Source organism: Cnephaeus nilssonii (genome assembly GCF_951640355.1).
Source record: "Cnephaeus nilssonii genome assembly, chromosome: 12".
Classification (NCBI taxonomy): Eukaryota; Metazoa; Chordata; class Mammalia; order Chiroptera; family Vespertilionidae; genus Cnephaeus; species Cnephaeus nilssonii.
The window spans coordinates 42,265,556-42,292,029 of NC_137083.1; the positions used below are offsets into that span (position 1 = coordinate 42,265,556).

The 26,474-nt window shown below is 40.2% G+C and overlaps 1 protein-coding gene across 1 annotated transcript; it reads right to left on the reverse strand.

The window, feature by feature from the left end:
• On the reverse strand, positions 1–26,292 carry SLC26A3 (solute carrier family 26 member 3; the record flags this gene model as incomplete). Its single annotated transcript, XM_079786822.1, has 19 exons — positions 1–380; positions 957–1,099; positions 3,481–3,535; positions 5,120–5,353; positions 5,667–5,762; positions 7,833–7,925; positions 8,017–8,086; positions 8,951–9,057; positions 10,549–10,644; positions 14,163–14,240; positions 14,347–14,460; positions 14,572–14,719; positions 18,201–18,283; positions 18,720–18,872; positions 21,972–22,136; positions 23,659–23,831; positions 24,020–24,130; positions 25,518–25,657; positions 26,162–26,292. The coding sequence occupies 19 exons, from the start codon at positions 26,290–26,292 to the stop codon at positions 357–359; spliced, it is 2,214 nt and encodes a 737-aa protein (XP_079642948.1). The 3' UTR covers positions 1–356.
• Positions 26,293–26,474: the final 182 nt, after the last annotated feature.

A 26,474-nucleotide genomic window follows, 5' to 3' on the forward strand; every position in this document is an offset into this window, starting at 1 on the left:
TACATACTGTATGAACAGTATAAATTACAAGATTCAAAGCAGTGGTGTAATAAAACATGCATGAAAGTAGTGATTTGGATAGAAATCTGTCAGTGCTACAAAAATACATATAAACACAAAAATTTTCTTCCTTTGATAAATCTACAAGCTTATAAAATTAAGAGTATTTACATAATTTTATAGTACATATGTGAAAAATATACCAAGGTAGAACAATCTTGTTCCAAAGTTTGAAACATAATAGTGTCAAATAACAATATTCTTCATACAATGTATGAATACATCAATAACTTTCTGGGTATAAAGTTGTTCTGTGTGTGACGGTCAGATGAGTAGCCCTCTGGATCATATTTTGATTAGAATTTCGTTTCAACTGGTACCTGGAAGAAGACAGAAAGTTCTTGTTTTTGTTTTTGTTTGTTTTAAAAAACTTAAGTTCTATACCTTTCAATAATCAGGTCTTGTATTTAAAATGTAGTCAATCTGATAAAATTAGGGTTAGGATTAGAGCTAGAATTTGACAGAATCATCACATTTTTTGTCTTGAATTTTAATAACCTTTCATTGCTACTTGGTTAACATAAAAAAACATGTGACACCAGGTTTTAACGTAAGTATCTTTCAAAGGCCTGATTTAACTTAAAGTAACAATACAACTTGTAAATGTATTTCTTCACATTTGTTTCAGGGGACACACAAACTCCAAGGGGCTATGTGTGTTTGTTGGCCAAGCACACTCAGGTTTACATAAATCACCCCTGGAGGCCGACCCCTGTCTATAATGCAGGGAGCTGACGTTGGTTCTAAAGCTTGGATCAGGCCTCAGGTTTAAATTCTGTTCCTATACTTTACCCTCGAAAACTTGGTGACAATTCTCAATCCAGCTACTGGGCAGAGGGTGCTGGTGAGGCTCTCTGATTGGTTAGACAAACGTCAAAGTCACCAAGAGCTGGTACCTGATTGAAATTAAACTTTGAAGTACTGTAATCCTTTTTCATCAAAATATGCAAAACAGCATCATGGATTGTTAAGAAGAATATTGAGTCCTTGACTTCATCATCAAAAAACTCACACCGTGCAAGCTTCTCAATGAAATCATCTGAAGAGAGAGAAGAAAGAATAATTTTAAATTTTAGTGTAAATTAATTTTAAACTTTACTTACATTTCATAGGTGTTTGGTTAAGTGTTTGGGGTTTGCAGTGGTATGATGCCAGCGTACCATCAGTACAGTGTCTTCTGGAACTAGAGGATACCTCTCTAATAAAAGTATATATTTAATGCCCTAAGGTAAGAAGACTGAAGGAAAAGGTTCAAATGAGTAAAACTGCCCTAGCTGGTTTTTCTCAGTGGTTAGAACGTCAGCCTATGGACTGAAGGGTCACAGGTTCGATTCTGGTCTCGGTTGCAGGCTCAATTGATGTGTCTCTCTCACATTGATGTTCCTCTCTCTCTCTCTCTCCCCCCTCCCTTTCACTCTCTCTAAAAATCAATGGGGGGAAAAATCCTAGGGTGAGAATTAACAACAACAACAACAACAAATTAGAAAAACTTTTAGTAGTTCTTTGAAGAAAATCAATCCACTTTCTTTTAGGCGGGAGCCTAGTGAGTTAATCTTCCCAGTAAATGATTGATGCATCAAGTGTGGCTTATTTTTACAAATTGGGATTCTGCTAAAATAGAGCATCTGCTTACAGACCAATGATATGCTGTAGTTCAGATGGCCAGACCTATTACTTACCAGTTACTTGCTATAGCCCGTTTTCCCAAAGCTGCTGGGTTCCATCAGAAAACATCTTTTCTGATCACCCCACATAACCTCTTCACATGCACTGGGGATCAACCTGCAACCCAGGTACGTGCCCTTGACTGGAAATCAAACCCATGACCCTTCATGCGCCGGTCAATGCTCTAACCACTGAGCAATGTCGGCCAGGGCCTGAGGGATAAATTCTTTGTTGTTGTTAATCCTCACTGGAGGATATTTTTCCATTGATTTTTAGAGAGAGTGGAAGGAAGGGAGAGGGAAAGACAGAGAGAGATAAACATCAATGTGAGAGAGACATATCGATTGGTTGCCTTCTGCATGCACCCCAACCAGGGCCGGGAATTGAACCTACAACCAACGTACATGTCCTTGACCAGAATCGAGCCCAGGACCCTTCAGTCTGAAGGCCAATGCTCTATCCACTGAGCCAAACAGGCTAGGGCCATGAAAGAGCTTCCTAGTCAGAAAATGGGGTAGGAGAACGTTCTAGAGACAGGACACTAGCTAGAAACTTCTTTCCTAGGGCCTAGATGAGAAATGATAGAGGTGTGGACTGAGGTTGTGGAAGTGGCAAGCAAGAGACTGGTTCAAGAAGAGTTACCTACAGGTGATTCACTGAATGCAGAGGGAAGGGGAGGAGGAGAAATTAAAGTTGGCTCCAGGGTTTCTACTTTGGGCAACTGAGTGAGTGGTGATGGAGTGACTGAGATAGGAAAAGAGAAGGAGTGGTTTTGGGAAGGAGGATAATGTATTTAGTTTTGCACAATTGCATACATGGATCTGCAGCTCAGAAGAAAGGTCTGGGCTGGAAGTCTAGTTTGGGAATTCATTAACAAGATACACTTGCAGTCATAAGCATGTAAAAGATTGACCTGAAAGAGTTCATGGAATTAGACCTATGGGGTTAAGGGTGAAGCCTGGGAAAGACTGGCTGTGAAGAGTGGGAGAGGAGCCAGTGTCAGACACTGAGGCCCTCTGAGAGTGGTGAGAAGTGAATCAGAAGAAGGGTCTTGCAGAAGTCATGGACAGAGTTTCAAAGAAATGCTGCCCGGCCGGCATGGCTCAGTGGTTGAGCATCGATCTATGAACCAGGAGGTCATGGTTTGATTCCGCCAGGGCACATGCTCAGGTTGCGGGTTTGATCCCCAGTGTGGGGTGTGCAGGAGGCAGCTGATAATGATTCTCTCTCATCATTGATGTTTCTAGCTCTCCCTCTCCCTCTCCTTTCCTCTCTGAAATCAAGTTTAAAAAAAGAAAAGAAAAGAAAAGACAAATGTTAAAGAAAGGGCCAAATGCTAAAGTAAGCTCCATGAGAATGAAGCTAGGAGGGAGGCAGTTGATCTTGACAATCTGGATTACTGATGACCTCATCAGTGAGGTGAAGCAGAAACCAGGTTATTATGGGCTGTGGAATCAAGAGAGGCAAGGAAAGAGAAAACAAATCTACTTTTCCAGGAAGAGTAGAGTAAAAAATGGTTACATAGCCACTTTTTTTTTTTTGCTGCCTATTAAACTAGGATTCAAATTGCAAAGTTAATTACATATCGACAGAACTGAAACATAAAGATGCTATTTCCAGAGGGATTTCTATAGGCTCAGCTAAAAATTAGACTTCCTTCTTGGTGATCATAAAAAAAATAGCTGTTCTTGGAGAGATCGAGAGTTGGCAATGAACCTGAAGTGACTGTCGGAACTTAAAAATAAAACAACTTACCATCAGCTCCAACAATATACACATCTACCTTGATCCTGATGAAATCTTGCAAAATCTGTTAAAAAGAAAATAGATCTTCCTTGGGGAACAGTTTCACTTGTCAGAAATGTAAAGAAAACTGTCATAATTATAGTGTATGGGTGACATAATGCTTTCAGAACCTGTTACATTTTGAAAAGAGAGAATAGTGTCAAGAGACACCCAAGTTCAAAACAAGGCTCTGTGACAGAAAGAGATAAATCCAAAGGAAAGAATTCTCCCCGGAAGGAGGAAGTTAAAAGTGATCATTCTTCTGGGAAGTGTGATGGGGAACTGTTCTGCTTTAACTCACCAGGTAAACTCTGATTTAATTTTAAATTTAGGGAGAAACAAAGGAGTCTTTTCAATACACCACGATGCTGATGTCATTCCCTAATTTTAAAAGTTTTTTTTTTTCTGTGAGATGATATCAGCTAGAGCTTTCTATATACATTCACATAAGAAAGCCCTGGGACTCATAAGTTGTTCATTATTCCTGTCCACAGTGACTAGATGTGCCCAGCACCAACAATCTTTATTCAATTTTTTGGTCTCTAGGCTAAGAACAAATACCAGTAGAGATATCATGAAGATCATATAAGGCGAGAGAAGTAGCGTATACGGTTGATCTATGAGACACTGAGTTAAAAAGTTGGGCTTTAATGAAATGTAAGGCAGAGTTCCTGTCCTTTGTGCTATCCTAAGGAAAAAAAAATCAATATGCTAGGATAAAAAAAAATCAATATGATGTGTGCATATTTTTTGCTCCAAAGCTGACACAAACAAACACACACACACACACACACACACACACACACACACACACACACACACAAAGAAAACAAAAAGCAAGCAGTCTGCAGATTTAAGATTTTTTTAAGAAAAGTTTGAACAAAATGAAATTTTCCTATTTTCTAATTTTTCTGCAGTTCACCCTCCTTAATAGATCTTAGCTCTGTTCTTATGTAGGCAGATTTTTGTGAAAAATCACGCAGAAAAAGAGGGAAATGTGGAATTTCTTAAATTTTCTTTACCTATTTCTGCAATTCTGTTAGAAACTAACTTATTTTAGAAATGCCCACAAAACGGTGGAAAGAAAACAGAGAGCAACCTGATGGTTCCAGTCCTGCTTTTAAATCCCAAATCACTTGCCATATTTATTCTTTCACACATCTCCTTTTTAAAAAACATATTGCTGTTCAGCCAAGTGAAATTCCATCAGCTTATAACGAATGCAGATCAACACCAAAGGAGCCCCTATCTCATTTGTTCCCAAGAACTTTTCAAATCTTCTGTATTTTAGGACAATTTAGATCCAATGTCCATAAGGATTGGAAGGTGCCACAGGCCTGAAATTTCATAGGTGTGAGAGCAGAGTCGTCTCCTAGCAGGTTCAACATAGATTAGAAATGTAGGTTTGGTTGCCTTCAAAATTTTATGCCAGTCTCATAGGACATGCACTGAACGTGCCCCACCCGCCCTCCCACTCCCTCCATGGAATGTTCTAAGATTATAATTTACTTCTATTTAATGTGTAAGTCTAAAGGAGCATCCTTCCACAAATACAATTTTTCACCTTAAGTCACTGATTGGTTATTTCCATTAAGAAAAAAGAAATTACCGCTTTGAGACCCCTCATTGAAGAAACATCAAGAAATGACACGGCTGAAAAATCCAGGATGAGGCTATGCAGTTCAATTTTAGGGACCGCAATGTTGAGAGGAAGATTAGCATTCCAGTCTATGTGGAAGGGCAGGTCTGTGGTATTGATTGGCTGGTTCAGTTCTTCTACTTGGTTGTTGTCCAGCTCCTCATCGGAATCTTTCAAGCCATCAACGGTGCATATAAATCCTTTCTGCAAGAGAGGATAGTAATATGCATGGAAATTCTGACCAAGAAATACATTCTGTGTGTCAGAGATTGCTGAAGCACAGATTTAAAGTTGGGTCAAGCAAATGAGATTGTAAACTCTTTTCTTTGAATAATAAAAATTGTCCTAGGAGGATAAAATTTTAAGGACAGCCTCAAAGATACTATTACCACATTAATTGACACATGAAATACCTTGTTTATCTGGCATTTTATATAAAAAAATGGAACCAACATCTTGACCTATATTTTACTGAGCTTTTAGCTATAATACACAGAAATGCGGTCAAGAAACTTACTGGTGTCACTTGTAGCAGGCCTTGCTTCTGCAGTTTTCGGATTTTCTTCAAAGCTTTATTGCGCTTGCGTAGAATTCGAAGTGGACTAAATCCAACCTGAAAAACCCGTTGTTGTATTACAACAGTATTGAATATTTTGCTACTTATATAGCATTTTTCTAATGATTTTAAGTAGGGTAGGTTAAGGAATTGAGACATATATTAGTAATAAAATGTAAGTGGTTCAAACAACATCAGTGAGAGCATTGTGTCAGACTGATGGTCTGCTCAGCCTGTATGCAATGATTAATGTTTAAAAACCTGTGTACCATCCAGGATATGTCCATAAATGATCCATGAATGGGTCTAAACTCTAATTTGAATCTGTATTTTTGGTCCACACAACACTTAAAGGATTTTACTTTTTTTATTTTCTATTTATTGAATATGGGTGGCATCTAACTAGTATTCTACTTCTATATAATTTATTCTATTAAAATGTATATGCCCTAACTGGATAGAGCACCAGCCTGAGGACTGAAGAGTCCCAGGTTCGATTCCAGTCAAGGGCATGTACCTTGGTTGTGGGCACATCCCCAGTAGGGTGTGTGCAGGAAGCAGCTGATCGATGTTTCTCTCTCATTGATGTTTCTAACTCTCTATCCCTTTCCCTTCCTCTCTGTAAAAAATCAATAAAATATATTTTTAAAAGTATATGATTACATTTTATAATATCTATTATTATGAGATTTTATAATTTATTTATCTTATAATTTTATTATTTTATAATAACCAGAGGATAACCTCCATTTTCCCCTTTTCAAAACAAATGTGTTTTTATTGTGGCAACATATAGCTCCAGAGAATAGTTAAGGAGAGTCAAATTATGTAATTTAAAAAAAAGTTGACAAAAAATGTAGTTAGATGGAAAGATACTAGATTAAATGAAAAGGACAGTATATAAAGCCATATACACAATATGATCCAGTATTGTAAAAAATTTGTAGAAAAATATTTGATGCGCACCAATCTATAATAATAAAAGGGTAATATGCTAATTAGACTGGACGTCCTTCCAGGGCTACTGCTGTGGGGGCCGGGGCGGCGGCCGGGGCTGCTGCCTCGACCCTTGGAGTCCCTTGCACGAATTTCGTGCATCAGGCCTCTAGTTTAGTAATAATTGTGAGGCAGAAACTCTATGCAAAGTACAGAGTAGATCAAAAGGCAGGTTCAAGAGTAAGTGCTGAGCTTTTGTTTCTTAACCTTAAAGACTGCTTCTTTGTCATCTTCTCTCCAGGCCACCAGGGATACTCAGCTGTTATATCATGTTAAATATTCATTTACTAGAGGCCCAGTGCATGATTGAATCATGCACATGTAGGGTCCCCTACACGCTTTCGCTTTTCGCGGTGGAGCTGGGTGCCTGTCCGCTGGTGCACCAGGCACCCAGCTCCCCCACTTTTGATAGTCCGCGGCCGCTGAGGGGGGCTACCCTGCTGTTGAGAGGCGCTGAGGGGGGCTGCCACGGACACCTGGCTACCCTGCCATTGAGAGGCACAGCTGGCTGTCCGCGGCAGGCCCCCTCAGTGGCCGTGGATCTGGCCAACAGCAGGGTAGCCCCCCTCAGTGGCAGCGGATCCGTGCCTCTCAATGGCCGGATAGGCCACCCCGAGTCCTGTCCCCCCAGCCTCCTGCCGCCCAATCGTGGGCGTAGCGAAGTGATGGTAATTTACATGTTACTCTATTATTAGATAGGATGTTATATTTATTAATTTCATTTATATTATAAATATTTGTTTGCTATTCTGAATCTCTTTATTGATACAGCCAAATACTAAATATCACTCTTTTTCTCTTTCTGAAGTTGTTTCCTCAGGAAAGTCTGTAGGACAATATCTATGAAAAACCAGTAGCCCCAAATCTCATTGTGATCTTTTTACTCTACATCAGAATTTAATAAAAGATGACTGTATATTGGAAGTTGTTCAAATAATCTTATTTTCCAACATATTAATAGGCCCTTTACAAGGCAGTTTTCCACTTGCTCTAAGACATGGGATACAAAAACACTAACAAAACCCAGCCTCAACATAGGTGAAGTCAATGACCTTCTCTTGTTACAAAACAAACATTTCATTTCTAGATATTCGGTGGAATTACAAAAAAATTAATAACCCCTAAACTTACAGCATCAATAAGTTTCTGCTTAAAGAAATTAATGTTTGCAAAGTAAATAGGAGATGGACATCTGAAAATTTTCACTCCTTCTGGTTCATAAATCTGTAAGGCAGAGAAGTAATATTAGATAGTGCCCAGTGGATTCATAGTAATATAATTTAGCAAATCAAAGTAAAAAATGAATCTTCCTTACATCAGAGTAATCTTTCTTATTCTTGTAGATGTTGCTCCTTCCAACACTAGCCAGTGTGCTGCATTTCGGACTGTAGGGAAAATGAATACCACATACATCATGCATACATATTTGGGAGGCCGAGAAGGCTAACATTGATGTTTTGCTAGCATACCAAAGCATACTCATTTTAAAAATGTAAAAGATTCACTATGCCCTTAGAGACCATGGAGAGCCAACACCTTGTTTTCCTTATTCTGCCACGCTACTAAGACAGTACCTCCCACCTACCATATTCCAGTTTACAAAGAGCTTCTATTTGTGTTTGCTATTTTGATTCTGAATATCACAGTTATTTGGTGAAAAAGACAGATATGTTTACCCAGTTGTATAATGTGGACATGGGGAAGTATGATGATTTGCTTATGACCACTCAGTTTGTCTCTATGTTTGCTGAGTCCCCAAGAAATGATGAAAATATAAATGAGTCAATGAATGCAGGAACATTGCAATATAAATGCATTCCATCAGTCAAGGATTAACTTTAACTATGATAATACTGTGATCTAGAACTCCTTAGCTGCTAAGAAGTCTTATATCTCTGTCACAATATAATCCAACTTAGGCTGAGTGGAATAAAAAAGATGTTTGGACTGGATGACCCTTAAGAATCAATCATTCAAAGTGTTGTTGTTTTTGTGGAATTCTAGGATGAGTGGGGTCTTTCAGAAATTCTCTTAGTTCAGCTCCATGTTTTTCAGGTGGGAGTACAATCTAACAGCCATTCTATTGCCCTTTGGGGTGAGCAACCTGAGGAAGAACAGACTGGCCAGTCTTGATAGATTTGCACGCCTATCCATTAAACCACTTTCCCTTTAATCAGCGACAAAATTTTTTTTCTTCCGACACTGGCAGGCCAAAGTCTGCAAGGATCCAGAGTGCGGCAATCACTCACAATTGGGTCCTGAACACGATGGTCAGAAGCTGAAACGCCACACTAGCTGCCAGGCCTAACGCAAGTCCCAGGACAGTGACAAAGATGAAGGTCACGATCCAAATGAGCTGCAAAAGGAAGGCAACATGTACACCATACACTACAATGGACTCTGATTCAAGTACAATGTGTTAGGTCAGTGGTCGGCAAACCACGGCTCACGAGCCACATGCGGCTCTTTGGCCCCTTGAGTTTTTAGCAATAGGAGTACCCTAATTAAGTTAATAACAATGTACCTACCTATATAGTTTAAGTTTAAAAAAATTTGGCTCTCAAAAGAAATTTCAATCGTTGTACTGTTGATATTTGGCTCTGTTGACTAATGAGTTTGCCGACCACTGTGTGAGGTTCATTGCTATGAGAAAGCATGAACTTCCAGGGAACACAGAAGAAGCTGGAAGTATACAGGAGAAGGGACCTGCCTCCAGAGGTCATGTCTACTGGCTCAGGTTCTGAACCACAGAAACACAAGCAGAAAGAGAGTGTATCCGTTGCTAATCCCATCCCTGGCCTGGTCAAGGAAGTGACTGAGTCTATCAGTCACAGCTAAAATTCCAGAACCAGCTGCTGTTCCTTAAAATTAGCAGATTACTGGGTATATTATACTTTGGGTCTGCTGATTTTATTAATAGTGATGATCTCTCCAAGGATCTCAGTATGGCCCAGCTGGCGTGGCTCAGTGGTTGAGCGTCGACCTATGAACCAGGAGGTCACGGTTCAATTCCCTGTCAGGGCACGTGCCCAAGTTGTGGGCTCGATCCCCAGTGTGGGGTGTGCAGGAGGCATCGGATCAATTATTCTCTCTCATCATTGATGGTTTTATCTCTCTCTCCCTTCCTCTCTTAAATCAATAAAGAAAAAAAAAAAAAAGAATCAGTATGCCAAAGGGCTGTGAAAATCCCCAACCATTATCTAGCCGGAACAAAAGTAAACCAAGTGTAGTGCTCGCTTCGTTAGCACATATACTAAAATTGGAACGATACAGAGGAGATCAGCAAAAAAAAAAAAGTAAACCAGGTGTAGTTTATTACTTTTTGCTTGTAAAGTACTACAGGATATGTTAAGCGTTTTTATGCCACAGACTTTGACCCTGATAGAATTATGGACTCTGCTTCTCACAACAAGGCATGCCGAGAGCAAGGGGAGCTTTGATCGAGCACTTCCAAAAGGAATGTTCAGAATTTAAGTTTTTCACGATCCTCTGGTAACTAACATATGATGTAATGAGGCACAAAAGCAATGCGTACCCTGAACTTCAGAGAGTTTCTGTGGCAGTTGGGAGGACTGCAGGGGTTTTTAGGGCAGATCTAAGGAAGTTATCTACTAGTGTTTCCTGGAGCATTTCCTACCTGCAAGAAGCTCATCCTTTTAAATTAAAATCCCAGAGAATGATCACTAGAGGAGGCTGTTTAAAGATAGCAAATAAAACAAACTAAAGTCATTGTAACAGATATATAGGAACACAATTTCTCAGAGTTTACAATATAAATGGGCATTTTACATCAGCATTAAGTGCCATCCTGATTTTTCTCTCAAGTGCCGTTGTTGCCTCTACTTACACAATCATACTTATCCTTTCGCCACAGTCTTCGTATTTCTGTAAACTGCATCAGCATTCCCTTTAAGTTTCCAAGTGCTAGAGCTGCCAGGACAGACTGTGAGAGACATAAACTGCAGATGTACTTCCAGATAACTAAATCAGCCACACAGAAGCAAAGGTGAAGGCTGTAGATAAGTGAGTCCTTTAGAGGGCCTCAAAGCAACGTGTACACCCTTGTCCTGTGTGCAGTGCCATGCAAGACACACCAGACCTCCCCCACCACAGTGACAGTGGCATCGATGACCTGACAGCACCTACTGGCCTATACCTTGGCACAGAGAAAGGCAGGCCTAAGACCTATGACGGATATAAATTCTTCTCAATCAGAGAGAGGCGACTGTGTGTCTATTTATTGAAGGTGGGACAGGGGGTTGCTCTCTGTTTAAAAACAAGTTTGGGGAGCTTGAGGTCCTGGGATAAGAATTCACAACTTTGACGATGCTCAGCAATCATGCCATTTTGAAATAGGAAGCTGAAGGTGGCAGAGGTGAACAACTCTTTGAGGCAGACTCTCTGGAACAGCGTGTGCCACATCTCTCATGCTCCCTGCTGTATCCCCAGAACCGACCATGGTGGATATATCCAGGAGAGGCTTAATAATTACTCAGTGAGCGAGCGGATGAGCTAATGAATTACTATTTCCAAAGCCAGTACTCACCACCCAGGAGCACAGCCTCTTTTAAACAGTCCTGATGTAGATACCACTGAATAGTAGATTTGCTAAGAGATCTGGGTAGAAAACTCAGCTCTGCTACAGCAGCACTTCAGGCTCCTGATTCTTCCTTCACATGCCCGAGTGAGATCACTCGTCTTAGGGGGAATGATGCCAGTTAAGGTGAAAAATGCTGACTAGCCAAGTTTGCTCCCTTTCTTATTTAGATTTTTCTTTACATATATTTCATTGATTTCAGAGAGGAAGGGAGAGAGATATAGAAATATCTATGATGAGAGAGAATCATTGCTCAGCTGCCTCCTGCACACCCCCCCACTGGGGATTGAGCCTGCAACCCGGGCATGTGCCCTGATCGGGAATCGAACCGTGACCTCCTGGTTCATAGGTCGACGATGCTCAACCACTGAGCCATGCTGGTCGGACTCTTATTTACATTTTAACACAATGGTAGATATGTGCCCCTAGTCCTCACCCCCAATTCAAGCTGTTCCATTCTGAATGGGCTATGGAATTTGCATGCTGACGTCGACCTACCAACCAGGAGGTCATGGTTTGATTCCCGGTTAGAACACATGCCTGAGTTGTGGGCTTGAGCTCCTGTGTGGGGCCTGCAGGAGGCAGCCGATCAATGGTTCTCTCTCATCATTGATGTTTCTATCTCTCCTTCTCCCTTCCTCTCTGAAATCAATAAAGATATATTTAAGGAAAAAAAGATGTCATCACCATTATAGCTGGGGGAGGGCTCCATAAGACTCTCTATAATAAGCTTCCTGCTTATTTTGGGGGCAGGGGGGACTTTAGCATTAAGCATGTCCAGTGCCACCTGCAGAAGTTTTCTATTCATTAGGCATTATTTCCCACCTGGACAGAATTCCAAGGAAAAACCATCTGAAATGAATTACACCCACAATAGAGCCCTTAAATAATAAAGCCTGCAGAGCATTGAGGAGCTGTAGAGGGAAATTTTATCTGGTATCCACAGTGTAATTGGTAAAAACAGATCCAGAGACAGAGAAACATCGATCAGACCGTCAAACCTCAGAGGGAAGGTAGGGTAAGGGGCGGGGTAAGGGGGAGAGATCAACCAAAGGATTTGTATGCATGCATATAAGCCTAACCAATGGACACAGAAAACAGGGGGGTGAGGGCATGAGTGGGGGAGGATGGGAGGGTAATGGGGGAATAAGGACACATATGTAACACCTTAATAATTAAAGCAAAAAAAAAAAAAACCCCAAAAAATAAATAAAAAATTAAAAAGTTGGTTTATTTTCTAATTTTGTTAATTAATCAACTTAATGTTTTACTTTTCTGTGCAGAGAATAAATCCAGAGAAAAACACTATGTCTGCCCTTTGGAATGATTGAGATCATCTTTTTTGTTAACCTAATCTGTAGTCAAATTTTATAGCTGCTTATGGAGATTAGATATCAGAAATGTAGTTTTAATATTAATAAGGTAATTACAATAAAACTTTACCTATGTGAACTGATATAATTCAAATTACAACCATTCATACCTTAACATCTTTCATTATTAAACCAGAAAGGATGACCGTGCTGACTCATATCTCCAGCTAAAGAAATAAATTCTGAGAAAAGTCAAATAAAAACATGTACCCAAGACATTCATATATCAGTGGATTAAAATACAAATAAAATACATAGAATTACCAGAAAAAGAAAGGATGAAATACATGTAAAATGCATAAAAATTCTGCCGATACTTAGTAAGCACCCAAGAAACATTGATCATTAGCTGTCACTGTGGGTTCTTTTGTCCTCCTGTGATAAAAAGAAGCAAAGCAGCTACTCGGGTGAAACAAGGACATTACAGACACTATGGTCTAAGAACTTGCCACGTGAATCCTTGATAGCAGGAGTTTTGATTAATCCTGGACAGTGTCTTTGGGCATTGTTTATTCGCTGGAGAGCTATGATTTTATATGGCAACTGTTTCTTTAATTCTCCAAGTTGGTGTGGGTGAGGGAAAGCCCAAGAATGCACCCGGAAGAAGCACCATAGGGCAGAATTCTCTATGTAGGGGGCTGTGTGTGTATTTATTTATTTATTCATTTAGTATTTTTGTTAATCCTCACACGAGGATATTTTTGGGGGGAACTTGAGGTTGAGAGACGTTAAGTAATTTGCCCCAAAGCACACAGACAACAAGTGGCAGAGCCAGGATTAGAAGCAGGTCTAGAGCCAGTGCTCCATACTCTCCCTCAGAACCCGTCCACACCATAAAGAGCTGCACATTTACCATTGTCTGGCTTCCTAGAGAGCCCATGCTTTCTGGAGTCGGCCCTTATGTTTTCCATCTGGGCGCTGCAGTAGTTTACAAAGCCTCCAGCTAAAGCCTCAAAAATTACAGTTCAGGAGAGCTGGGCAGAGGAGCGTGAGGCACACTCCCCAGTGTATTTGGCTGTTTGCTCCCAACCTGCAATCTGACAGCGTTGGTCTTGGAGTCAAACCAAACCCTGGGAGCTGCAGGGCGGATGCCTAAGAACAGGTTGTGTGGCTGGCAGCACCATTCTCTGACTTAGATCAACGCCCTGATTACCTCAACCTTTAAGAAAATCTTCACCTCAGTCAATTCCTGTTGAAGCTGCTGTGCCAGGGTGTCTTTCTGTCTAAACATCAAGTATATTCCGGGCTACGAACATGGGAAGAGTAGAGTAGATAAGGTGTTTTGGGCATGTGCATTCCTAGCATTCACAAAATGCTACCAGGGGAAAAAGAAATATTTATGGCCCGCAGAGTAGTGGCTGAGAAGAGTGCTTGAGAGTTTGCAGTTACCTTGTTTTCCCGTTTGGTTTATGTTTCTAGAGTTTAGGAACCAGGGTCCTTGATCCATCACCCAAAGGAGAGAGATAGCATCCAAGGAGGGAGGGTTGGTACCTTTTGTAGTGGCGCCAGAAGAAATCCCAGGTTTTCAATGAAAATCAGCACGATGAGAGCAGAGAGAATCCCAGCAACCTGTGTAGATGAAAACATTCCCACCACAAAATCAACTTTTTCCCCCGGTCCGGCATTCCCCGGGGACTAAGCTAGGATGGCCTTCCACGCAAAGGTCCAGAAATACCTGCGTTTTGCCTCCAGTACTTTCTTGAATTGCAGATCTGGAGAGGGCGGTACTTGCGGCAAATCCTTTGAATGATCCGGTGAATATGTTACTCACTCCCAAGGCTATTAACTCCTGACGAGAGAACAAGAAGGGATCTTCATTAGGAGCAGCGCCATGGATATTGTGAACATGAAACATTGTTTAAAGATGCTGAATTAGATCCAGCATCGGCTGTAAACTTACCTGATTGCCGTCAATCGCATAATCGTGTTTGAGGGAATAAACGCTGGCAACCGAAAAGGCCACTGCGAAGCCAACGATTGCAATGCTGAAGCTGTCTCCGATGGTTCCTTTGATAATCTCCAAGTCATATGAGATAGGTGGCTCAAATCTGAAATTGAAGTAAACAAGTCTGAAGGTCACCAACCTGCTAAGACATCTTCAATGGCATCCATTTGTGCTCAGAAAAAAGTCTAAATTTCTTAGCAAGGCCCCTTGTCTACCCCCTCCCTCCATTCCTGCTCAATCGCTACAATTTCCCAGAATTTATGCTCCACCCATACCCAGCTTTTTTGTTTGTTTGTTTCTCAAAGGGACCACCCATTCTCTCACCTTGGAAGCCTCTAATTTGCTGTTCCCTGTGCCTGAACCATTCCCCTCATCCCTGTCCTTCTAGCACAAGCATGTCAAACTCTCGGCCCATGGCCCCATGTGGCCCACAACAATTATTTTTGTGGCCCAGCCAATATAATGTTATGTAAGAAACATCCAAAAAAAATTTAATAAAAATTTCGTAACTTAAATTTTACAATATCCTGTTATACATAATCCTATAAAATAAAAGCCCAATATGCAAATCGACCGAACAATGGAACAACCGGTCACTATGATGCACAATGACCTCCAGGGGGCAGATGCTCAATGCAGGAGCTGCCCCCAGCCTGCAGGCCCCAGGCCAGCCAAGGGACCCCACAATCGCCCCGCCAGTAGCCCCACAGACCGGCCCTGATTGCCGACCAGGCCTAGGGACCCTACTTGTGCATGAATTTTGTGCACCAGGCCTCTAGTTATTAATAACAAACTACAACATTCGATAACGACTGATTACTATAATCGTGTTGCATACATTTCCCTTACGCGCCTTACATGCAGGCACACCATTTTTCTCCACTAATACTAGCAGTGAATATTTTAGCAGCCGATTGCCATGTCATTAGTCTTGGACTGACTTGTTTGGTGTGCGCAACAGGAAATATTTCACTTTCGGAGAACAGGAAAAATAGGTTTATTTGCGTTACGCTTATTAATTTGTGCAGTTATTCAGTGTCTGGTAAGTTAATGTTCAAGAAAAAAATATTAATTTTTATTCAAATGTTCTATTAATTTATGTTCATAATTACCCATTTATGTCAACCCTTTTTATTCAGCATGTCTCTATTGAAATAAATCTACGTTTCTATGAAAATTAAAGCTTTTGTTTTTTGGTGGCCCACATAAACTTAAACCTTGTTTATTTGGCCCGTGTTAGCATTTGAGTTTGACATGCTTGCTCTAGCACGTCTTCCCTCACTATCAAGGGTTAGGAGAGCTTCTCTGTGTTTCCCTAACTCTTGATACCTCCCCACCCCCAGCCAACGCCCCACCCCAGATACTGAGCAGAAACTGTGACTGATTCACTATTCTGTGACCAGAACTGACCAGTCTTCATGGCATAGATCAGGTGGTCCATAATTTTGGGGCCAATCAATGAATAAATGCAATCTAGGATGAATCGTGCCTCACTTTGGAGCATGACTAGCAAGAATTTAGTATCACTGCCAACTTTGGAATCTGTTATATTATTGTTGAAAAGCAATGCTGCTTGAATTTGATACAAGATTGTAAATACAGCCTAATGGCAGTGGTGCATCTGATATGATTTTGCTAGTATAAGCACATCATAATGTATAGTTATATCCCCATAAGCTTCATGCAAAATACCTTAGATCCCACTTGCATTGTTGCAAAGGGTGCAAAGCATCACCTACAATGCTTCCACTAGTTATCCATGGGTAGAGGCTTTTGAGGAAACACAATTCTGAGGCAAGACCAGCAAGAAAGTCTTCTTTCCATTGATAACATAGCCTTTCATGGAAAACCCTTAGCAAACAGATGGGCCTTGGACTCTGCCCGGGCTCCACAGAACTGCTAGAGCCAACTGTGGCCCCGAAGCAGACAGAGGGTTTCCATTTAGAGTGATGTTGTGCCAGGGAAACGTTCAACTCATGGAGTATACTTTTGGGCTTATGCCGCATGAACTTAGAGCAGTTAAATGATATTTACTAATTGTATTCTAAACAGTACAAATATCTCAAACGCAACAGCAATTTACTCCAATGTCCAGCTTCTACAAACATCTAAAACTTATTGGCAGTGGGTTAGGTAGGCTCCATTCAACTCTTTCTTAATGATTTGTGAATATCTATCTTAAAATTTTTTTTCAGGTCTAATTTGAAGAAGTACTATTATCTCACATTCTGCAGCTATCATGAATCAGAAAGTTATCTTGGAATATTATTTATTTATTAAATAAATCTAAAACCAGTGATACAATTAAAATTTGCAGTGTATATCAAAATAACCAGAAGTCAGTTATTAATCTTTTGTTCTAGCCTCTAAGCACCACAGACAGAGTGGTCCGAAGACTTAAGTTCATTTTTTGGCTCTGTTATTTGCTTAGCTCCCTGAGCCCAAGGCCACACTCAGTGAGTCAGAACGAAACCCCAGGCACCGTGCCTCTAGAACACCTGAGCTTGCCTGCTGAGCTACACTGCCTCACTGTAGAACGTTAACAATTAATAAATGTGAATTCCTCCCTTCCCCACCCCACACACACTGAGGAGAAAGGTCCATTGACATCAGAAATAGAGTCACAAAGTCAAGTCTCTAAGATTGTAACTCAGTGATGTTAAGTTTATCTCTTATTTCTAAAACCCTCTGACAAGATCTTTAATGTATTAAAATTTAATAACTTGAAAACTGCAGAGTGGAGAGAAACCATATATATATACACTTTTAAAAGAAGTTGGCTGTTTTTAAGTCACCAATGCATATAAATGCTGATTCATGGAATTCTCAAGTACACCTTAAGCATGGTTTTTGGTTTTTGGTTTTTATACAAGAATACAACCTATCATTGTAAGCAAGTTGAAAGAAGTAGCTGTTATGGTCAGAGGGCAGCAAAAGGAAAGAGAGCGCAAATTTGGATCTCTCTTCTCAATCCAATAAATGCAAGGAGATGGATTTTCAAATTCCTCATACGAATTGGACCTCCCATCCTTTAGCAGCGGCAGGAGTTGCTCTGGCCTTGTTTTGGATTTGATCACGAGAAAGGACAGGGTGTGCCTAACTGGATTGCTCAAGCAGTGTGCCAGGTATTCCTCCAGCGTCTCTTTTGAACTGTCGGCTCTTGGCTCCAGTAACACAAACAAAGCACTACATATTGTTTGTAGTAATTTATGGACAAGGAAATCTGGTTTCATTTGGTTTTCTTTCTTCCTTTCTTTCTTTTTTTTTTTTTTTTTTTTGTGAGGAGAAGCAGGATTTGGTGCCTGTTTTTCTACTTTTACTACTTCATTTTTACTTGTGTTTGAGTCCCTGTTCATCTGGTTTGGGAGTTCTTCCACAAGGAGACATTTCCTGATATTAAGAACTGCAGACCCATATGTCCTTTGTGGCTCCTTCCTAGAAGGAGAGCAGTGAGTCTTCCTCATAAATGCCACATGCAGAGAGGATTCTGGCCTGGATTAATGCACTTCAGCTGGTTGTCTTTAGTAACTTCTGCTTACTCTCTAATGAGTGCTTGGAGAGGTCATCCTAAAAGACACACTTACCCACTTGGCATTTTCCCAATCACAGTCACATTAAACCTTCCTTCGAAATCAAAGCCATAGGATACCCCTGTTGCGATCACAGTCTGCAAAGTTGCAAATTGCCCAAGTTAGAAACGTGAGACATACCTAAGAGTCTTGCTTTACAAAAAATGCCAAAAACTATCCCTTGACCTATTAGATACGAATCTCAAGCCCCGGCTTTGCTACTTTTTAAGAAGTCCTGAGGCAATTCTAATGTCCCACCAGAGTTGAGGCATTAATTCAAATGGATCTATCAACTTCCTAGAGATCTTGCCCTCTGCTCCAGCCATGTCTTAAATGGACAGAATAAACCCAAAACCATAAGAGGAAATTCTTAATTCTGAATAAAGATAAAACTGTACTAAACATTAGGCCCGGAAACTGCAGAGATGGCATCTGCCCCACTAAATCCTCCTGATCTACAGATGGTGAAGGGCTTTCAACAAACAACTGTGAGACTCATGAGTTATGAGAGAAAGTCTTAAGGTGATCAATTACCATGATGAGTTCAATTGGAATGGGCACTGGAAGTTTGGCTTTGTAGCGCTGATTTATTTCTTTAACCACAAATAAAATGAAGAGGATAATCAAGGATGTCACAAGGTCTGCAATATTAGTCTTCTCTATTTGTGTGAATATGGAATTTAGTATCTAAAATTATAAAAACAAAAACATCCAAGTACTATATTAATGAATAATTTGATTATGACACTCAATTATTTCCAAATACATAAAAATAAGCATTGAAGCAAAAGAACTAACATAGATTGATAGCGAGTGAAAGAGACACATTGCTTGGTTGCCTCCCACATGCACCCTGACTGGGGCCAGGGATCAAACCTGCAACCCAGATCAGATACATGCCCTTGACGGGGAATCTAACCTGCGACCCTTCGGTGTGCAGGCCGACGCTCTAACCACTGAGCATACCAGCCAGGGCAGTACCATGCTGTTTTGATTAGTATGCCCTGTAGTATAGTTTGATATCAGGTAGCATGATTCCTTCAACCTTGTTTATCTTTCTCAACACTGCTGTTGCTATTCCAGGTCTTTTGTGGTTTCATATAAATTTTTGGAATATTTGTTCTACTGTGAAATACAAAATTGGTATCTTGATAGGAATTGCATTGAATTTGCAGATTGTTTTGGGTAGTATGGACATTTTAATGATTTTAAATTCTTCCTATCCATTAACATGGTATATACTTCCACTAATTGGTATCTTCTTCAATTTCTTTCTTCAGTGTCTTGTAATTTTCCCAGCATAGGTCTTTTACATCCTTGGTTAAGTTTATTCCTAGGTATTTCATTCTTTTTGAAGCAATTGTGAATGGGATTTTTTTTTTAGTTTCCCTTTCTAGTAGTTCATTATTGGTGTATAAAAATGCAATTGATTTCTGGATATTTATTTTGTATCCTATTCCTTTACTGAATTCATTTATCAGTTCTAATAGGTTTTTTTATGGAATCTTTACTGTTCTCTATATTGAACAGAATAGAGAGCCCAGAAATAAACCCACGTCTTTCTATCTGACAAAGGAGGCAAAAACATACAATGGGCTAAATATAGTCTATTCAGTAAATGGTTTTGGGAAAATTTGACAGATATGTGCAAAAAATGAAACTAGACCACTTTCTTAAATTGCACAAAAGAATAAGCTCAAAATAGATTAAAGACTTAAATGTTAGACTTGAAACCATAAAAATCCTAGGAAAAAAAAGCATAGGAAGTAAAATCTCAGCATTTCTTGTGGCAGTATTTTTTTTGCTATATCTCCTCAGGCAAGGGAAACAAAAGAAAAAATAAACGGGATTACATCAAATTAAAAAGTTTTGGCACAGCAAAGGAAACCATCAACAAAATGAAAAAACAAACACATTGAATGGGAGAAATATTCACCAATACATCAGATAAGAGGATAATTATTATCAAGAATTTATACAACTCAACACCCAAACAACAATAACACCACCAAACAATCCAATTAAAAATGGGCAGAGGACCTGAATAGACACTTCAAAGAGGACATACAGATGGCCAATAGACATGAAAAGATGCTCAAAATCACTAATCATCAGAGAAATGCAAATTAAAACCAATTAGATATCACCTCACAAATGTCAGAATAGAATGGCTAGCATCAATAAATCAACAAACAAATATTGGTGAGGTTGTGGAGTAAAGAGAACCCTTGTGCACTGTTGGTGGGAATGCAGATTGGTGTAGTCACTGTAGAAAATAGTATGAAACTACTTCAAAAAAAAAATGGAACTGCCTTATGACCAGGAATTCTACTTCTGGAATTTATCCAAAGAGACCCAAAACACTAATTTGAAAGGGTAAATGCACCCCTATGTTCATTGTAGCATTATTTACAACTAGAGGCCCAGTACATGAAAGTTCGTGCACTCAGGGGTCCCTCAGCCCAGCCTGCGTCCTCTCGCAGTCTGGGACCCCTCGGGGGATGTCCACCAGCCAGCTTAGGCCAGCTCCGTGGGGGATCAGGCCTAAACTGGCAGTCAGACATCCTTCTGGAAGCCTGGGAGTCCTCGGGGGATGACCGACTGTGGCTTAGGCCCGCTCCCCTGTGGCCGCCTCTGCGGAAGGCGCAGTGCCAGGACCAGGCCTGCGCCACCACCTCTCCTGCCGCCTCTGTGGAAGGGGGGGTGCTGGGACCACCATGGCTGGCCTGCCAGCGCAGGCTTGCTGGCCCCACCCCCTGCCCACTGGTCTAATTAGCATATTAGCTCTTTATTATATAGGATAGCCAAGATTTGGAAGCAGCCCAATTGTCCATCAGTAGATGAATGGATAGAACAGATATGGTACATTTACACAATGGTATACTACTTGGCTGTAAAAAGAAAGAAAATTTTACCCTTTCCAACCCTTTGAATGGACCTGGAGATCATTACACTAAGTGAAATAAGCCAGTCAGACAAAGACAAGTACCATATGATTTCACTCCTATGTGGAATCTAATGAACAAATTGAGCTACCAAGCAAAATAGAAAGAGACTCATAGATAGAGAGCAGGTAGACAACTGTGAATGGAGGTGGGGGAGGATGAAGGTGGGTGGAGGGATTGAGCAAAAAAAGAAAAAAAAAAGAGGAGGAACTCATGGACACTAACAACAGTGCAGTGATTATGGGAGGGAGGGATGTGGGTGGAGGTTGAAGAGGGTATAAGGGAATAAATGGTGATGGGAAAAAATTAAAAAACAAAAAAGAATACTGTTCTATAGTACAACCTCTGCAGGAGGAAGAACCACTGTCCTATTTACATATTGGCCCATTTCCTTTTGCTTTATAAACAGAGAAGCATAAAAGAGTAAGAACTTCAACTCTAAAAGAATGAGACGTGCTTTTTAGAAATGGGGAAGCATTTTCACTCAGTTAGCACATTTCTTTCGAAATAAGATTTTGAGAAATTTTTAAAAATTTGGGACAAAATATTAAAGCTTTTAATAATGTATGTAGATTTTTTTCTTTTTAATAATACTTAACAGTCAAATATAAGAGAAGTGGCACTTTATTTCTGTTGTTCCCATTAGCTGTACAGTAGGTGTGGTTAGTTTTCAACGTTGTTCTCATTGTCACTAACTTTTTCTTAATGTGAATAAATTTCACAGCCCATTTGTTTCTTGGATGTTGTAGGCAAGACCCTCGGCATTAAAGCGGAGCTCTCCCAGAAACACGATAGTGAATTACATGTATTTAAACATTTTTTAAGCAAAAGTAATACTTACTTTGAAAAGTGAAAAAGGATCAGTGTGTGATGGGACACTCAATTGTAGCATAAACTTGAGTTGGGAAACCAGAACGTGAACAGCAGCAGCTGTGGTGAAGCCACTGATGAGGGATTCAGACAGATATATCACCAGGAACCCGACCTGCAGAACCCCCAGGAGCAACTGGAAGGAGAAGGGCAAAGGCCTTTGTTAGTGCAGATCAGGAGTACCCCTCAGCAACCTGAGGGCTCAGCGGCTGAAATGATCAAAACGTAAAGGTTCAGCCTGTACTTATAAGCCTTAAAGTAGCATGAGTCCCTCCCTCCTGGAACGCCTCCCCTTTCCCCACCCCACACCCCAAGGTGGAATGTTATATGCTGTTCAAATAGCATGCAAGTCTAGTTCACTCCAAAAGTAACAGGCTTGTCTACCCCCCTTTTTAAAGGTGCAGTATCTATCTATCTATCTATCTATCTATCTATCTATCTATCTATCTATCTATCTATATTGATTTCAGAGAGGAAGGGAGAGGGAGAGAGAGATAGAAACATTAATGATGAGAGAGAATCATTGATCAGCTGCCTCCTGCATGCCCCACACTGGGGATAGAGCCCACAACCCAGGCACGTGCCCTTGACCAGAATCGAACCTGGGACTCTTCAGTCCGAAGGCTGACGCTCTATCCACTGAGCCAAACCAGCTACGGCAAGGTGCAGTGTCTTTAGAAGATACACCTATAATCCTTTCATAGCAGAATCTTATCTAGCATCAGCCTTCATCAATTTTCTTATGTACTTTTAAGAATGCTACACATTCTAGCTGCTGTAGCATGCATAGATGAGCATCCATTCATAATCCCTCAAACAAGTTGCTTGACTTTTGTAGGAATTACATAACTGTGTATGGGACATATGAATTGCTTGGTTTTAACTGGGGCAAAAATGGTAAATTGCCCCAAAGCACCAGTATTTTGCAATCAGGTGAATGGATGGATTTTCCTTCCCTTGGATACTTGGCCTGCCTTTCCATTCATGTCCCTGGAATGGAGCCAGAGCTGCGGACACACAGAGGCACTAGGTTCAGAAATGTCTTAGAAAGACCTGACCAAGCTGTTTGTCAATGGGACACACCACTTACGTGTTTGTATACATTGACTCTTTCTTTAAAAAAAAGATTTTAACCAATGGTATCACTAGTCACAAACTTAGGCAACATCTTAAGGAGTCCATGACATTTTTACTTGGGAGAGAGGCTTTAGGCCCCTCCATTAACCTCTCCAGCTTTCCCCAAAACTTTGAAATGGACAATTCAAAGTCTGAAACCACAAACCCTTCCAACTAGATTATAGTCCCTGAAGAATCATAAAGAAAAAAGTTCCAAAGCTCCCAGTTTCACTATTGATTGCATGTAGTTATGTTTAGTGACTATATTGCATTGAATTCAGCATTTCACTCCTCACCCCTTCCTGTTCCCAATTTTCTTTCTCTCTAGACCCACGTTCACTCATCTTTGCAATGTGGATCTGCCTCTCCACTCTGTTTGTGGTGAGTGGCCCTTTTAAAATTATTTCCTATAGGCTATGGAAGGAGGGCTACAAATCAAATGGAAAAGTGGAGAGGGGTGGCAAGAAGGAGGAAAATCAGAAAAACGTGTACAGGTCAGGACAAGCAGATTGGGAGGGTAGCTTATATGAGAAAGTGCTCACCTGGATGATTCCAGAAAGAACTGTGACTGTGGCGGCCACCATCACCTTATAGTCATCTAGTGACGAGTTACTACTCATTGAGCTATTATAAGAATCCATAGCATCTGAATTGTCCATTGAGCTTAGTCTCATAACTGTTGCTCCCACCATGATACTCAGAACTGGAAATGGACCTAATTAACAGAGGGTGAATTGTGGTGAATAAATGTCTCCCTAAAGCACAATTGTCTTTCAGTCCTAATTCTTACAAGAAACTGATTCTTCTTCTGAATTATGCACAATTTGAAATGGATAGTGTGTGGCTAATGAAATTCATAAAGGGAAGGCAGTGGAGCATTAATTAGCCCAGAAATTCACTTACCCACAGCTATGTGTCTAGAAGTGCCCAAGAAAAAGTAGGTTATGATTGGGAAAAAGGCTGCATATAACCCATAGCTTGGAGGGATGTTGACCAGTAGAGCATATGCTAAACCTGTAAATACACAAACATCAGGGTTTACATTTCATGCAAGGGGAATCACAGAAGTTCTCATTAGAGTCTTTAAATATTTAAATGTGGACCCTAAATATAAGTTACTTTACTAACTCAAATGTATCAAAGATGTAAGTATAAGAGCTAAAACTATAAAACTCAGGAAAAACCCTAATTGTAAACCTTTGTGATCTTGGATTAGGCAATGGTTTCTTAGAAATGATACTGACAGCATAAGCAATCAAATTAAAAACAGATAAAATGGGCTTCATCAAAAATTTTAAGTGTGTGCTTCAAAGAAAATGAAATGACAACCAATAAAATGGGAGAAATTATCTGCAAATCATATCTTGATTAAGGGCTTAGTATCTAGAATATACAAATGACCCTTGTAACTCAACAATAAAAAGACAACCTAATTCTAAAATGTGCAAAAGATTTAAATAGATATCTCACAAAAGTTATACATACAAGTCTCCAATAAGCACGTGAAAAGATGTTCAACCACTGTTAGTCACTTAGTAAATACAAATCAAAACCACAATGAGATACCATTTAATTTAAAAATATATTTTTATTGATTTCAGAGAGGAAGGGAAAGGGAGAGAAAGATAGAAACCTCAATGATGAGAGAGAATCATTGATTGGCTGCCTCCTGCACGCCTCCTACTGGGAATTGAGCCCGCAACCCGGGCATGTGCCTAACTGGGAATTGAACCGTAACCTCCTGGTTCAATGCTTAACCACTGAGCTACACCGGCTGGGCTAAGATACCATTTTATACTCATTAGGACAGTTAAAATAAAAAAGGCAGACAATAACCACTGTTCACAAGGATATGAAGAAATTTGAACCCTCATATATTGCTAGTGTTTTACCATATGACACAGCAGTTATACGCCCAAGAGAATTGTTTCTACAAAACCTTGTACACAGCGATCATTCCTAATAGCCACAAAGTAGAAACAAAAACAACCCAAATGTCCATCAAACCATGAGTGCATAAATAAAATGTGGTTTTTCCATACAATAGAATATTATTCATCCACTAAAAGGAATGAAATGCCATACATGCTGAAACATGGATGAATCTTGAGAACATTATGCAAAGTGAAAGAAACCAGATACAGAAGAATCTATTTATAGGAAATGCCCAGAACAGGCAAATCCATAGAGATAGAAAGTTGTTGCAAAGGGGATGGATGGAGGGGGGAAAGGGAAGTGACTGCTAATGAGCAAGAGATTTTTGGGGTGGTGGTGAAAATATTCTGGAATTAGACATGGTGGTTGCATGACCTTGTGAATATACCAAGAAACACTGAATTGTACACATAAAAAGAATGGATTTTGTGATAGATGAATTACATCTCAAAAAAAAAAAATTTACCTTGCAGTACACACACTAGCCCTGTGCTGATTCCAGAAACAATGTCACTGAGTAGCCATTCCTTTATCCGGTATGCTGGTAACCAAGATGCTATGGGGAGTAAAGAGAGGGCAATTCTCTTGGCCTTTTGTGTGGAACAGCTGAAAAAGTTGAAAGCCACAGGTCAGTTAAAATCAAACTTTAAGTTCAGTACCTCATTGTAGGTGGAACATTGGTAAAGGCGATAATATCTTAAAGGAGAAACTAGTACTTTCACTAACTTTCCCACGAACAGTCACCTCCTTGCCCATATCAACTGCCCCTGGGCCACCACCAAAGGATTTTTAAGAAGAAAAATGCTGCTTTTCTTTAGCCGTAATAGAGCTTATTTGTCATCCTCAGCTTGAATTGTCCTACATTTCAATGGAGAATGTGCCTCTGTCCTCATCTATTAGTCCTCTGATATGGAAAGACTGTGTTGAGAGCTGAGACGGTGTTCATTTCAGAGTCGACCTTTCCAGCTCTGGCAGGGAAGTTTGGAAACCAAAGATAAGAAGACTCTGAAAGTTCTGGGCTAGAGCCAGAAAGGAGAGAATGAAAGTTTGAAAATTTAGGAGGAAGCATTTCCTTTATTTCTAATGCCAGTATCTTTAAAAATATCTTACCTACAGCACACTTTGAGATGATCCAGAAATGTCTTATGATATCTGTGTTTCTTCTTATGTTCTTCCTTAAAGGCATTTGCAGAATACACCGGCCTGTTCTCAATGTACCGATTCCCAATGTGTTCGATCATTTTGCTTCCTCTGAAGGCTGTGGTTAGTGGGAGACCTTTGGAACGATGTGGCAAACCCTCTCCTTGCCTTTAACAGGTTAAAATGCCAGAAACCAAACGGAGCTTGCTTCTTAAATAACTTGGAGATAATGTGATGCAATTTACAGATGAGTGAGCTCTGGACTGAATGTTACCACCTTTTG